Source organism: Cryptotermes secundus, unplaced genomic scaffold (assembly GCF_002891405.2).
Source record: "Cryptotermes secundus unplaced genomic scaffold, Csec_1.0 scaffold462, whole genome shotgun sequence".
NCBI classification, from domain to species: Eukaryota; Metazoa; Arthropoda; class Insecta; order Blattodea; family Kalotermitidae; genus Cryptotermes; species Cryptotermes secundus.
In genome coordinates this window covers 1265416-1281970 of record NW_019724744.1, presented here as the reverse complement: position 1 = coordinate 1281970, position 16555 = coordinate 1265416, and the positions used below count along the sequence as shown (strand labels likewise).

Sequence of the window (16555 nt, the reverse complement as noted above, 5' to 3'; positions counted from 1 at the left end):
TGAATGCCCATTGTCATGTGAGGGGCAAAGATATGCCCTCTAAAATTTCTTTTTAGAAGCACCAGTTCTCATAAACATAATTTTTATGCCATAAAAAATATGGAACCATGCTAGAAAGATCTATAACACTGTACCTTTAGTGACATAAGTGTGAATGCTGGAAAGTAAAAATTAAAGCCAAACCAGAATTACAGCTGCCAATATGAACCCTATGAGAAGAATGCCAAATTTTATCCATTGCAGCTGTAGAAGTCAGGATAAAGAAATTCTGGTCGCAAAGAGATCACTCAGAGCAGCACAAAGAATATTAAAGCAGACCTTACATGGGATGGAATGAGGTGTGCAGTAGATTAACCTGGCTCAGAGACAAGGACCAATGGGCGGGGCTCTTGTGAACAAGGTAATGAACCCTTGGGTTCCATAATATGCTTGGAGTTTCTTGAATAGCTGAGCACAGTTAAATTCTCAAGGGTCTGCATGGTGAGGGTTTGTCCATTAGTAGTATGCAGTTCTAGAGTCTGCAAGAACTTTTACTATTTCCTGGGATGCAATACCATGCACTCTGGCAGTTTACAGACTTTTGGAGGAATGTACTGCCTCCATCTTTAGGGTAGAAACTATACCGAATAAGAATGCCTCAACATGGCTGCCCAGCTTATTGTACAAAACGTTGGTAAACATCTACCAAATTACACAAGGTCACATCCCAGATATATTGTACTCTTCACTATTACTAATATTTATGGAGGAAGCATTGGGCTGGGCTTAGGAAAGGTTTGAACCCTCTCAAGAACACAGTCAAATAAAACCACTGACTGCTATAACAACACTTTATTGTCGATCTGGCAGTCTCTGAAATAAGAATGCAAATATGACACTTGGTACTGGGTTCTTGTATTCTGCTCCTCATCTGATATTCCATAAACCAGAGAAGACAACATTTGCAAAACTGGATCTGTTTCCATCCTCTGATGAGAGGGACCTACTCTGTTGGGTCCCTTAGAAACAGCTAGCCTCAATTACTGGACTTAATTGGGCCTTACATTCTATCGACTGATTGAGGTTAGCTATTTCTAAGGGACCCAACAGAGCCAGTGTCTCCCCACATCCGATGACAAAACCGGATCCAGTTTCTGAAATGATGTGTTCTCTAGTTTTTAGAATACAGGATGATGGACAAAGTTCAAAAACCTAGTAATTCTGAGTGTTATACACAATCATCAGAACTCTTTAGAATCTACAAATATGGCACCAGTACACACATAAAGGGACCTAGTTCGAAACAGACATCACTACTGAATGAACCTGGCTTCAGATACTTGAACAATCCCCACACATAAGAGGATACAGCTCAATGTCCCTTCAATACAGTTCTCACTTTATATTTATTTATTCTCACTTATCTGTAACCCACATTTAACTCCTTCCCCTCACTCAGAAGTCCTCTTGTGGGGTATTGGCACTCACTGATTTGCTCACAGCCCCTCTCTTCCCTTTGTTATACTACACAGTTTCCCCCATTCCTTTGCATCTGAACAGGGAGTCACGATGCTCCTCTGAAACAATGGCACCTGTCTGCAAAACTACCAAGGACTCGCATCCCTGAAGACAGATCAAACTGCACGTAGAGTGCAGACATGATGACAGGCAGTCAGGTAGATACGATACTGATGTCTTGGAGAAGCTGCTCCCTTCATTTTCAAGAGAGAAGAATCTTCTACACTGAAGATGTAGGTAACAGGTTCCTCCAAAACAACTGTAATAATATACCTGACTTCATAGTGTCACATCCTACAATACTGCTATGAGAACCTCAAAGTTCACACAGTACTCACCCCTGTGTGGGGAGGCTACACTAATTGTCTCTACCTGAAGAAGTCATAGCTCAGGGGGGGACAATCTTCATACTTAGTGCCCTCAGACCTCGTACCATTACAATGACAGGTTACTGCAGTCTCTGAGCTGTAAGAAGGGGAGATGGTATCCTGCACATGCCCAGAGTTTTGTCTTTGCCAGAAATGGAGGTTTCAATCTGTGAGCAGAAAGTTCTCCACACACGTGACTGGGACTCAAACACAATACCATTTGAATGACAGCCCATCACCTCACCCTAAGACTGACAGGTCCCCAGTATCTAACTATTAAGTTTGGAACTGAGAGATGTAGTCTTGGGACCTATCATGGCAATGAAGAATTACTTGAAGAGTGAAATACACTGATCAAACATTCCACTGGGTGGTCAACAATACTATTATGCAGCCTCCAGCATCAACAATTCACCATAATGCTCTCATGTTGATGTATTACAATGTATGCCATGGTGATTACTTTGAGATGATCCTGATATCTCGCATACCTTCCAAATTGTCAACCTTTCCCCTCTGTAGCATACTGGGTGATGTCAATGTCTTTTGGAATAGAACAGAACTTCCATTTCAGACTTTTTAGGAGCAGTAGATTTGAACNCCATTTCAATTCTGGCTGTATTAACTAAAAATCCACTTTTTGTGGAAAAGTTGGTGGCCCATCAGGTGAAATCCCAGTACAGGGGAATGGCAGTGAATGGGTTAAGACCAGGATTACTCACTCAAGATCATTTTAATTGTACGACAGGAGAAAACATTGTGCAGGGTTCCAATGTATACATCCGATGTGTAGTAGCAAGCATAAAGATCCCCGAGTCTCGCTGTGATCTTCCTTAAAAAAATACAACCATCAGCCCAATAGAGCTTCTAATTCATGTGTGCTGCACAAGGAAGACCTGCACCCATGACACGGTGACTTGACTACAAACCATAAGATCCCCTCCAAAATTATACAACACACAAACACATTTCAGCCAAAAGTTATACACTGTAGAGATATATAATCTCTATAATTCATTTTCAAGCTACAAAGTGTGTGTAGCAAATTGCACAAATAAATGCAGGATGTTATAAAAATGTTGGGGGGGGGGGTGAAGAAAAGCATTCACCATACATGAACACACCTCTCTCTACATTTACCTAACAGAAGAGGAGGACCAATTACTTCTGAGATATGCTATGAAACACAGTTGCTTACACTCCCTTACCTTGGCCTTCACACATGTGCAACTTCCCTCTTCTGCTACTAAACACCACTGTGTGGGTGAAAATTCTGTGCTGTCTTTCAAGTACACATGCAAGCCACTGGAGTTAATAAGTAAATAACATCCAAAGGTGTGTTACTTTTATTACTTCAACACAGATGCTCCACAGAACATGGAACAAACAAACCCAATTACTCCATGCACCACCAGAGGTACTGAGTCCCAGCAATACAATCCTTTTAATTCCTGCATAAATGAAAATAGGGTTCACCTAGCATCATTCAGCACTTTTAGGTGTCACAGTGTCATGCTGTCGTTGCATGCATCCAGTGTAGCCCCGTGTCTTAAAATGTTACCACCCTTACACTCTGCTGTGGATGTTTTACTCATCCCCCACTCAGTATGGACCTTGGTCCTAGCAAAGTCCAGTTCCTTGCATCTGCAGAAGCACTTCAAAGAACACTTCTGACAGAAAACTGAGAGGAAAGCCAAGGTGTACCAGCAGATGTAAACGGCGAGCCCTCATTTCTTCTCCATAGGAATCAAACATCTAGCGTACCACTGGGACAAATGTCGCTCTGGTGATGATGTGAAGGCATCATTCTTGGCAACAATGTTGAAGCAATAAACTAATGAAGAGACCGATGTCTCTTCCTACCTATTCATGGAAGAACATGGTAACTCAAGTAATCAGTTACTCTCTTACAGTGAAATTGGAGCCACACTGTTCTTTGACTTTACAAGAGTTTTAAACACCTTTTCTGTTGTTTCCCAGAAGTCTGCTAAAAGTGGAACCACACCCCTTTTGCACTGGACCCTTCAAATGCAACACACTCTTGGACATTACTTACTGAACATCCTATGTACATGTCACTGCATACCTGTCTTAGGAAGCAATATTTTTTCTAGATTTATGCTAATAAGGCAGTAAATCTCTGACTGTATCCACCAAAAATGGCACCCCAAGAATATATAAATTAAGTTCACAAAACCTATCCCACTCACCATCCTCCTGCTAAGGCTCTAAACAGATGACACAATCAGGGCATGTGTTCCAGGACAAAAATCATGCAGAACTGACATGAAACATGCAACATCTAATATCTGGCAGGACAGGGCTTCAAAAACCATAAGACCAAATTTCACTAACAGAATTATAGTTTACTTCTCAAAGCAGCAAAGAACATGTGGGAGGGACTGAACGTGGTCGAGCGTCACCACTCTTGCTTGGTATTCAGAGGGGCCCAGCTTCATAACCTGGCCTGAAGACCACCTATCCTGATTGGAGAGTTTCTGTTGTCTTCCTCAGTTCCTTCATGCAAATGATGGGATAGCACCTCCTACATCTTCTGCATGCCAACCAAATTTGTTTCACAAGATGTTCAGGGCACACTCCAACATTTGCAACCAATGATTAAACCAAGAAGTGATATTATATTTAAGCATCCTGTTGCACTCTACACGATAAATGATATAAACTCCGTCCCAAGTGCAAACAATATATTATATGTCTTCGATCTTGTTCTCCTGTACACTACATGTTTCGCACACAGGAAGACTACACAGAATAACACCTATAGTGTGGAAACAAGAACTAGCCACTGCAGCACTTTAAGACATAGGGCATGTAACCCTAACAATTTTAAATTTTAAAATTTAGGGGGGGGGGGAAAATTTAAAGGATTTTAAAATTAGAACTAAAGATTTTATATTGCTACTACAGGAAAATCTAAATTAACGTGTGTAAAATAATCTATAAACCAGACAGATATCAACGGAGTAGATGTTGATAATAACAAGGAAAGGAACAATTTGTCTCATGAAATACATGAAACGCCCACCACCTTAGATAAGCATTCTTATTCATTTATTTAATGATGCTTTGAACAGTGAAATTATAGTGTCAGATGACAGCATTAGTGAATACTGAACTGGAAAGGACATGAAAGGAAGTGACTGTAGCCTATCTGAGGTACTATGACAGCATTTGACTTGAGGGACTGAGGAAAAGCAGAAATATACCCACACTGACTCAGCAGTCTGGAGACTAAGATTCAAACCAGGGGACACCCCAAGAAGGAACGCTACCCACTCTAATGCAACCCTAGGTCCAAGATGTGATATTCTCAAAATGGTCATGGACAACCAAGAATTTGTCAAGACATCTACAGGATCTTTCCTGAGTCTGAAGTCATCTACATCAGAAAAATGCATCACATGAGAGAGCATACCAAAGACAACCTAAGAGACCTCTGACTTTATCACACAGAATGTTCAGTGGTGGTAAAACACACCATGAATTAGGGACACTGTATTCACTTTGAAGACACAATGGCAGTCATTCTCAAAGCCATCAACATTGGACTACATCAAAATTCCAGCAGGTAACCTTACCTGATCAACCTACCACCAAAGGCAACAGAGAAAACATACCAAACTTTAACAGCCCACAGGCCTGTGCACATCCCAGACAATCTATACCTGATGTGGCAAAACTGTGGTAAGCCCCATGTGGATTATCTGAACTCTCGCGTGGCTCATGGCAAACAATACAGGAACTCTCTGTGCAGAAAGTATGCACCTAAACACCTGTGCCATCCATTTAATGTGTATATGTGGCTCCCAAACTTCTGAAAAGTTATCAGTACGTACAGCCCCCCCCCTTTCTACATCACATCAAATTTGATCCACGTCTCCCTCCAAATTTGCAGGGTCAATTTTCACCTACTATATGTCATACTGCTGTCTTCACTGATCGCGATTTCCACAGATTCCTTGGACATTCCAAACTCTCACCACCACCCACCTTACGTTGGACTACCTTCTTGTGCCATTCTGGCTGCCTAGCATTTACCCTCAAATAGTGGATATATCATTTAATGTTGGACCTTTAGTTCCCAAGGCAGTGACTATAAAACTACTGTCTTCATTGCTGAAGCTGGAGGCACTCTGTTCCTTCAGAACCGAATTACATGGCCTTACAACCCACAAATCCATACTCTTCAAGTAATTTAATTATCATGAGGACCAGAGAAAACAAGGGTTTCTGAAACACTTTCACTGTTACCCACATCTAAAATGCCCCAAGACTGGATCAATATTAATTCTTAATGTCTCCCTGCAAATTATTTTGCTTCAGATTTCATTTTGCAGATTTTCCATTCATGACCCTGTATATGATTAAAATGATACCAGGAGATGCGCGTTACATAAACCCAAAACGAAATAAGAGTTCATGAGTAGACAAATCAAGGACTCAAAGAACGAGGGGTTTGGTTTGATAACTGCAAAGCTTGTCAGAGCTCATGGCAATACACTTCTCCCACACTGCAAGCAAACACAGATTAATACAGCGAACATAAGTGGTCATAGGTTTTCTAGGCCCTGTGCACTGAATCAAGCAGGAGAGGAAGGGAAGGGGCTAGATATTAGTCTACTTTGCATGCGTCTCTTTCATTTTACACTCCTGTACCAAACTGTGAGGATTCTGAACATTTCCGCACCCCATCTGACAGAAAAATAAATGAAGACATACCTCCATCCCCAAATGGTAGTCCTATTTCCATCCAGTCATGCAAGCTGCAGTCTCCTAGTGTGTCCAACTGAGAAGTGCCTATTGCAAATGAATCCTGACATGTTCCTACAGTTTGTACAAACTGATCATAAAATTTTCAGAATCCTGGCTTCTTTATCCCACGACAATCCACTGTTCCAGGCAGTCCAAAATTCCATGATTCCACTATTGTTTTATCCTTTATTAAGATGCATGTGAATCCAATGGGGAAAAGTTGCCCAGAATCCTGAAATAGTTGGAATCCACTCCAAGTGGTGTAACTGCCAATCATTAGTGTCTTTTGAGATCCCACAGGCAGAACACCACGAGTCCAACAGCAAAGTTGTCCAGAATCCTGGCTAGTGCCTTCTCCCCTTGATCCAGTTTTGTGTGTTACGTTTTATCAACAATTAGTCTTATCCTCCTAACCATAATATATGTACTGATCCGACAAAAATTATCCCAATCCTGGCTCCATTTCCCTTGTAAATCCATGTGATCCACCTCCTGATGTCAAGGAAATCCATTTTGAATGCATGGAAAAGAAATCCAAAATCCAATTCATCCTCTTATCCCTTCCTTCTGATCCAACGAAGAAATCCAATAAAAATTCCAACCAAGTGATATTCAAATTATTTTAGATATTTTGGTCCCTTTTCCATCCAACGAGGCAGGAAATCCTTCGATCCAAATGAATCCAAGGACGTTCCAAATCCATGCAAAAAATTGGTTCTCCTATCATCCATCCTCCTCTTGACTCCAAGTGATTACTAAGACATGATCCTTTAATGGGAAACGTTGCCTCATCCGTTTACAATTGCTATCCACATGGTGTAAAAAAAGAGAAGAAAGAAAAAAACATTAGAACAATCTTGAATATGTGAGTACAGAGAGCAGAGGGCCAAGCAAAGCCTTCTGCTACTCCTTTACATCAACATAAAACTTACCACTGACAAAACCACACATGCCTTGCCCATTACAGATTCTTATAAAATTTGGCCCATTAATTAAACAAAGACAGAAAACTTGATGTATTCACAAGTGAGTCTCTGATGTTTTGTCTCTAGGAATGTTTACTGTGTTCATGTGTGTTTCACTTCAAGTCTGAAAACTTCTCCAGCCCCACAACTCAAGAATGCAAATTGAAGCAAATATGAACTGTGGTAGTCTTACACCAATCATCTCTATATCCACAGCTTCGTCTGTTCATTCATCTTGGCAGATGAGCAATGGGCAGCAGCAACACCTCAGTTGTAGGAGCGTGATCTGGACCTTGACCGTGAACGGGAGAAGCTGCGCCGAACTGGCGAGTAAGTGGGAGAACCACGTCGCCGTGGTGAGTAGCTGCGACTGCGAGATCTGCCTCCTCCGCTCCCTCGCCCACCACTTCCACTACCACCATAGTCCTCCTTCACCCGGATGTATGATACCTCACCCTATTTTTAAGTACAGCAGGAAAAATCGCGAGAGAATAAGAAACAAAAATAAACTAACAGAATCTGAAGGCAAATTTAATGGAAGATAAATAACAGACTAAGATGGTATGGGTATGTTCTTATGAACCAGCAAAGGTAGACTCCTAGAGAACTTGAAGATTAAACTAAACACAAAACCACCAAACAGATGGCTACGATGAGGATGGGGACAGCAGGCGAGGAAAGATGACATGTGCAAGGATGAATATGGGAAGAAACTGGGGGGAGAATCTCTGGAGAGAGACTGGCTGTTAAGACAGCCCAGAAAAAGAGAAAAATCTACAATACACACAAAAAATAAATGATTACACATGAAGACATCACCTTGTACATGCTTTCCTCAGATTTTTTTGAAACTAGGGAAAATCAATAAGTAGCAACTCCAAATTTGAATCTGCCACAGCTATAAAGCATGCAGAAAACTTGTCACAGACTGAATTCAGCGTATCATCCAGGCAGATGAAATCTTTGTAATGTCCTGAATGCAAGACTATCCCTCAGAACGAAAAATCAGCCTTGACATAACACCTACAGCATCTTTGTGCTACGATGTTTTGGCATCAGCAGGGACAAACGTTTCAAGCTGATAAACTCTGCTATAAAGAGTGCCTATCCAAAGGATATTTTGGACTACATTAGCAAACTGGAAGTATGGCATACTTCCAAGGCCTGTATTAACTTCTGGAATTAGCTTCAATATTCAATGAACTGCAAATGGTACCACCAAAGCATTTTATATTGCATACATTTGTTTGGTATGGCAAATTACGGCAATGGGACTTGAACCCTATGCAAAATATGGATTTCAGAAAAACTACAAACAGGGGACAACATTTGCTGGCCCAGTTCACCAGTCAAATAAAAAAGATCATACTCAGTGAGACGCAAGTCTCTCACGGCACAGAATACAAGTCCTGTCTTCTGGGATGTGACCAGCATTCCAGAGGAATGGGTTTTCTCTACCTTCTGACCATGAAGCTGGGGGCAGCAGATCCCTTTTGCATAATGGAATTTTCCTACCAGACTATACAGCATCACCTTAAGAAAGACAGCAACCTCAAAAGATTCCACTCCTCAGGCATTTCTCCACAAGACAAGATGTGCCTACCTCTGTTAATTGCTGAGCACTGGCTTACTGCCATGTAATATATAAGATGATATACCAGCCAACGTTACTATATAACAATCATGAAAGGTATCATTTTCTGTTCAACACCTGTGAATATATATATACACGAGGGGCAGTCGGAGAAGTTCTCGGAATGGTGGTATAGCACTCTAATGGTAGGACATACGGCAGGCAATGTTTACCTAATCACATTCAATTTGATGTCCTCCATGGGTGCGAAACGTGTCCCCTTGAGGCCAATTTTCAGAGTAGGGAACACCCAAAATTCACTTGGAGCGAGATCCAGATAATACAGTGGTTGAGTGATGACAGGAATGTTCTTCGCGGCGAAGCACTGCTGCACAACAAGCGATGTGTGGTTCGGTGCATTACTGTGATGCAGAAACCACTGTCCCTGCCACATGTTGCGCTGCTTCCTCTGAACCGCATAGTGCAACCTCTGCAAAACTTGCACACAGAAATGGCCAGTAACAGTCTGCCCAGGCGGTATGAACTCATGGTGCACCAAACCACTGATGTCAAAGAATGCAATGAGCATCACTTTGTCTTTGGATCTGATGAGGCGTGATTATTTTGGCCAAGGAGACGACGCTATGTGCCACTCCGATGATAGCATCTTTGTCTCCGGGTCATAGGCGAACACCAATGACTCATCACCAGTGACAATCTCTTTGAGAAACGTCAGGTCCTGAGTATTTTTGTCAAACAGATCGCCAGCGACCATCATGCAACATTCCATCTGATCCGTGGTCAGCCGCCTCGGAACAAACATCACACTGACGACTCTCATCTTCAAATCATCGGACAAAATGGCATGAATGGATCCGTGAGAGATACCAACTTCTTGCTGCAACTCCGTGATGGTCATTCTTAGATCACATCAAATCAGCTGTCACACTTTTCCAATCATTTCTTTGGTTCTGGATGTCGAATGTCTCCCGCTACACTGGTGATCCTCTCACGTCTCCTGCCCATTCTTACAACAGGAAAACCAGTCATAAACTGCGGATTTCTTTAGTGCAGTATCACCGTAAACTCGCTGCAGGGCTGATTGTGTCTCTGAAGCAGATTTTCCCAATTTGCACATGAACTTGGTGTTTGCACGCTGTTCGAACTGTGACATTGTGCCAAATGACAAACACTCATGTCTAATTCAAATGGAATGGTAATGACACTGCACACTGAAACCTGTGCAGACCTGTTGCGCCTGCAAGCAGACATGCTGAGCTCACCAACACAACAGTGTGTGCACTATCTTATCGTCCAATCTCCATCTACAGGGGAATTCCAGTAACTTTTCAACTGCCCTACATATATACATATATAAATATAAGATGTGTTAGAGAGAATATTAACAGATAAATTCAAAGATTTTTCAGCTAGTCAGTTTCAATTTTTCATCAGAGAAGAGCAGGCAAATGGGTTCGTTGGGCTATGACTATGCATCCTAATTACTGCATATTCTGAATTAATCTGGAAGTAAAATAATTATACAGTCCACCCATTAAAACATGATTCCTCCTTATTTAAGTATAATCTGAAAGTTGGCTAAATAATTAACAATATCCTCATATTCTGAGAGAAACAGCAGGAAGGGAACACATGAAGCAGAAAGTGGTTCCCTGCGTAAAAGTTCATTTGCTGCACTCTACACCTACCTCATGAGAGCGGAACCTAGAATCATCCAACTTCTTTACAGCATATTTCATGTCTTCATAACGCAGGAACTCCACGACACCAGTGCCGTCTTTAAAAACATCAGCAAAACAAACATCACCAGCTTCACGCATGTGGTCCTTCAAATCCTGCCAACTTCCTGAGGGTGGCAATCCTGTCAAAAAAAGATTTATCAAAATTTAACAGTGCAGGACTATACCTGCTTTGCTGCTGACATAAATCAGCAAACAAAGAACAAGGCATACACCATGAAATATAGCCCAGAGAATCACCATGTTTAACCTTTATCATCCAGGAATAAGGGACTTAAATCTCCCACTACTGCAGTGCTGGTGACATTTCAACTTGGGGCTACTGGTATTTACACTGATAATAATTACGACACCAAGACTGCAGGCCCTGCTCACTGATCATCACAGTAATGCAACACATGGATGAGAATGGTTGCCAGTTTTCAACCACCTCATCACAGAAAAACACAGCACAGAGTACAGCCTGTTTTCCAAACTACAATACACCACATTCCTGACAACAGTAATCATAAAAACATCAATCAACAAATAATACATGTACACACATACACATACATGTACATAAACAAATAAATAAAAACTGCTCCATCATGTGCCTCCGAGACCATACACCCCAGCTATTGGGTTTTGACACCTCTGACCCGGACCAACAATACTGTGCCATATTTGTTCAAAGCATGAACTGTGGAGCCAGCTGCTGCTAGTGAACAGCCCTGAAACTTGAGTCAGGCTGTAAAGGGAAGAGGAGGATGTTGGTGTGAAATGGGTGCCAGCCTGGGAGCCAGTCAGCTAAAAGTCAGAGAAGACAATAAGGATGTGCAAGGATACTGTTAAAATCTGTTACCAGGAAACAACTAGGGAAGAGTGAGATTTTGTTTGCTGTAGTTACAATGATATTTGGAGTGTTAATTCAGTGAGACTGTTACAGTTACTCGCAGCTATGATCTGTAAGTGGTCAATAAATCCAATACCCAATTCAAACAAAACCCTTACATGTGAGAATATGTTCCATATATTCAGAATGAATATAAGTATATGCTTAAACTTCAATGACACAGTTATTCAAGTACACGTATGCATGACACTCCAATCTTGCATTAAACTTTAATAAACAATGAATACAGTTTACTGTGGGGAATATTAATACTTTTGCAATTACATTTCGGTGAATGTGACAAATTACTGCATAAGAAAGATACACACATTGTACTGAGGATACATGTGATCTGATCATTGCAGAATGAGAAATGACATCAAATACACTGTCCATCAAGGACAAGAAACTCAGTGTAATAATATTACAATTCCTGAATTTGCATTTCTTCAATAAAAGTGAATGATGGCAAAGAAGAGCACAGCCTCGCCAACTGGACCAGCCACACAGACGAGTTCGTCCTGATGGACACAACTGAGTAGCAACCTTTCCTTCTTGAAACACAATAATGGAAATATGCTCACTTCCTGAAATGTGTTAAAAATATTCAAAACAATGGACATGCCCAAAATAAATCACATTAATCTTGAAATCTGACTAAAATGCCAGAAAAGTAATTTTAAGAGTACACTTTTTACTTCTTCTTTGCCATTGAAGTTGCAGTGCTGGCTAGTACCTGTAACAAGGACTCGGTACTGGGAACGTCTGGCTGGAGGTCCCCTGCCTCTGCCACCCCTGTCGCCACCTCCACCCCCACCACCACCACGGTTACTTCCTCTGAAGCCACCTGGTCCTCCTCCACGTGGAAACTCCACACGCAGCCGATAGCCATCGTAGTCATACCCATCCCGAGCATGAACAGCATCTTCTGCATCTCTACAACAGATGGCTCTCACCATGCACTGAGCAGTCTTAAAACTCAATCAATCCTAACATTACAACTCCGCTGCAAACAGTGTAAATCATAGTGCTGCTTACTTATGGTCTGTGCTCAGGGCCAGGGATTTTACTGAAACTGCTGATCTCCAGTGTGAGTCAAGGAAACGGGTTCAATTGCAGGCAGGGCCAGAGTCCTTCTCACCTCCACTAGGAACACCCAGCTTCCTATCAAATGTGTACCAGGGATGGTTTCTCTGAGGGCAAAGTGGCTAGGGTGCGAAGTGTATCATCCACTGCCACCTAACATCAAGGGTAAAGACAGATGGAGCTATACTTTCACTGCTCCATAACAGTGCTTAATTAAGCACAGATTCACCTCGACCTTTTAAATACACTAGCATGTACCAATCATGTACCCAAAACTCAAATGCATGTCCATTAATCTGTTACAACTCCGTGAAGTCAATGCAGGGCCAGAGTCTTTCTCACCTCCACTAGGAACACCCAGCTTCCTATCAAATGTGTACCAGCGATGGTTTCTCTGAGGGCAAAGTGGCTAGGGTGAGAAGTGTATCATCCACTGCCATCTAACGTCAAGGATAAAGACAGATGGAGCTATACCTTCACTGCTCCATAAGTGTGCTTAATTAAGCACAGATTCACCTCGACCTATTAACTAAACTAGCATGTACCAATCATGTACCCAAAACTCAAATGCATGTCCATTAATCCGTTACAACTCCATGAAGTCAATGAATGAGGGTGAGCTAAACTGCAACATTTAATGCTCTGACTACCAAGCCCACCTTACAAGTATCTGATAAAAATTCAAAGGCTGATAGTGGCAAGTGCCATTTCACAGATAAGAAAACAATACTTTCCTTCAAGGGAATATATGTCTAGCGTTCACTTTATGAAATTCTGAATTTGAAGGAAAGTTTCATGGTTACCAACTATAAATGTATTACAGCAAATATATGCCCACAGGAATGTGTTAGTATGCAAAATTTCTTAAATAAATTTCTTTCTATATGACTTAGGCAGCGCCATAGCTCAAGCGGTTAGTCACTGGCTTCCCACCGCGGCGGCCTGGGTTCGATCCCAGGTCTGGTCAAGTGGGATTTATGGTGAACAAAGTTGCGCTGGGGCAGATTTTCTCCGAGTACTTCGCTTTCCCTTGCCAATCTTGATTCCACCAACTGCTCCACAATCACCCTCACCTATCATCTGGGGCTGGTACAATAGGCCAGAAGTGGGAACAGTACAAGGGATTTCAGTCACACCCCACTAGCAATAAAAAAAAATTATATATGACTCATTTCTCTGAGCAACAGTTACAATTCTGATTAATTTCTTGTCGAAAATGAATACTGTATTAGCGGAAGTTGAATTATCACAGAAAAGGATATCATGCAACATGGGTCTGTGGAACTATAAAAAGTATGTTGTTTTTTTAAGAAACCTGTGTTAGGAAGAAATAAGACCTTTCATTGAATAACAACAAAATGTTCATATCTAGTCTACGTAGTTATTCCGATTTTATTGTCAATCTGGAGACCAGTGATATTATTACTTTTAGCTTCATGTTCATACGATTACATTCTACATAATTTAATGTCCTTCAGCCTTATCACAAAATCTGCATCAACACTCTTTTCACACTATGGATATACACTATAAATGTATATTACTGGTTGGTTTGGAGGAACGGGTATATTGGGAGGATATTAACTATGCATTATAAAAAATATCATACATCGATTAAAATCGGCCAAGTTCTATACGCAAATATAACCACCGCTTAACTAGATAAAGAAAAAAGCATTAACCGGTATCAAGCAATCGTTATACCTCAGCAGTTCTTATAATTCAAATATTCCATGAATAGAAAATGACGGGCTTACTTCCTATACGAAAATGCATCACTGAAACTAAATAAAGTCATTACCTTGGATCCTCGAATTCAACAAATGCAAAAGGCGGTCCTCTCCTGTTCTTCAAGTCCACAAATGTAACTTTCCCAAACTTGTAAAATAAATCTTGGATATCCTTCGTCCTGATATCGGGTGGTAGATTTCCAACATAAATTCTGCATTCATTTCGTCCGTACGACATTTCTCTTTTGTTATCAGGGTATTCCACTTTGATTAAAATACTTCTCGACCACGACCCACGCACCTCACTATGTAATACACAAGATGGCGATGATGCCAAAAGCGTTTTGTTCCCGGCGTCCAATTCTCACGCGCGTAATGAAATTGATTTCTTGGATACCAACTTCACGAAACTATTTCTTTTTGGTACAGTGGGAAAATTAAATCTTATGCTATATAAAAATTCTGTGGAGAAACTCGTACGACGTACAAAGTGAATATTCCGTGTTGTATTTAATTAACGGATAAATCCTTCTTTTCACATCTGAGGATCTGATAGATCTGATATCTATCACAGTGACCACAGTGACTGTCACAAACGTAACAAAAGGAGAAAATTTTTCGAGTCCGCTGTGTGTTATCTGCGGCACGGATCACTACGTAAACAATCTTAGGTATTCAGCGCAGAAAAGCGAATGCCTCGATTCCTCTGTGGTATTCCCGGCACGGATCACTACGTAATCATTCCCAGAGCAGCAGCGCAAACAAGGACAAAGTGAGAAACGTAGCACTGGTCTAATTTCGACTTTGTTCATTGCGGTTCATTGCGTGTGGAATAGGTCTGCCGAGATTGAGAACAAGGTTAGGGGTTGTAAGATTTGAGGCTTTCACGGCGGTGACTATGAAGAAGGCAGTCTTCTGGGATTTGGCACCGTGTATATGTGGTGTTAACCGACGTTTCGGAGGAACGTATCGCCCCCATCTTCAGGGTAGAAGAAAGTCTGCTTTACCGTTTCTCCCGGTGTTGTCGCTTGCAGAATTCTTATACTTTTTCTTCTACCCTGAAGATGGGGGCGATACGTTCCTCCGAAACGTCGGTTAACACCACATATACACGGTGCCAAATCCCAGAAGACTGCCTTCTTCAAGGTTAGGGGTTCTTTCTGCACGTTTCTGCAACAGCTTTCCTCAAAGATAAAATATTGATCTCACTCTGAATCATATGTAATACATCCGTTTTATTAGGGGACGTTCCTCTTCTCCTAAAGTACTCTGTAGTAAAGGTTGATAACTGATTGTGACAACTACAGACTGACCAATTTTTCAGAAATCGCCGAAAAAGTAGTATATAACAGACTACTCGAACATGTATTTAATAACATACTAGCGAGAGAACAACTTGGCTTTAGGAAAAATCTAGCAACAAGAAAAGCAACCTACGAACTACGTAATTAAAAAATACGTGCCCTTGATAAAGAATTACTAACAGTCTGAGTCTTCTGAGGTCTAACTAAAACGTACGTGTGCATTAATCGCGACACTTTGCTGCTCAGATTAAATTAATATGGAATAACTGGTAAAGCTAATAATTGAATAAACTCATACCTTGTGGATGTCAAAAGGTGGATATAAAAAGAAAACGTTAGTGATCCGGTAGCTTCAAAACATGGTGTAAAATAAACAAGGGGGTTTCACAAGGTGTTATACTTTGTTAAGAATAAATCTGAACCAATGCTGTTTGCAGACGTTACTAGTATAATGGTTACCAACTCTAATCCCACAGATTTTATGTGACATAATGACTGTATTCGAATACCTAAATAAATGGTTCAGAGCCGATAGTCTTTCATCAAATTTTGAAGAAAGAAACCCATCTCGTACAATTTACAATCAAAAATGGGCCACAAATTAACCTGGATGTAAGCTATGCTA

General features: G+C 41.1%; 2 protein-coding genes across 3 annotated transcripts in view; both read right to left on the bottom strand.

Annotated features, from left to right (window-relative positions):
• Positions 1-7286, bottom strand: part of LOC111862790 (phenoloxidase 1) — a 31173-nt gene extending 23887 nt beyond the window's left edge. Inside the window, exon 1 of one of the 2 annotated variants that reach the window (XM_023848460.2) lies at positions 6606-7286. In XM_023848460.2, coding sequence (XP_023704228.1) covers positions 6606-6611 — 6 coding nt within the window. In that variant the 5' untranslated portion in view covers positions 6612-7286. The remainder of the gene's footprint in view (positions 1-6605) is intronic. The other variant, XM_023848459.2, reaches the window with a different exon arrangement.
• Positions 7287-7390: 104 nt separating this feature from the next.
• Positions 7391-15159, bottom strand: LOC111862792 (serine/arginine-rich splicing factor 1A). The gene is made up of 4 exons (XM_023848463.2): positions 14698-15159; positions 12547-12746; positions 10886-11058; positions 7391-8059 (listed from the first exon to the last, which is right to left on the bottom strand). Exons 1-4 carry the CDS (start codon positions 14862-14864, stop codon positions 7871-7873), a joined length of 729 nt encoding a protein of 242 aa, XP_023704231.1. The 5' UTR covers positions 14865-15159; the 3' UTR covers positions 7391-7870.
• Positions 15160-16555: the final 1396 nt, after the last annotated feature.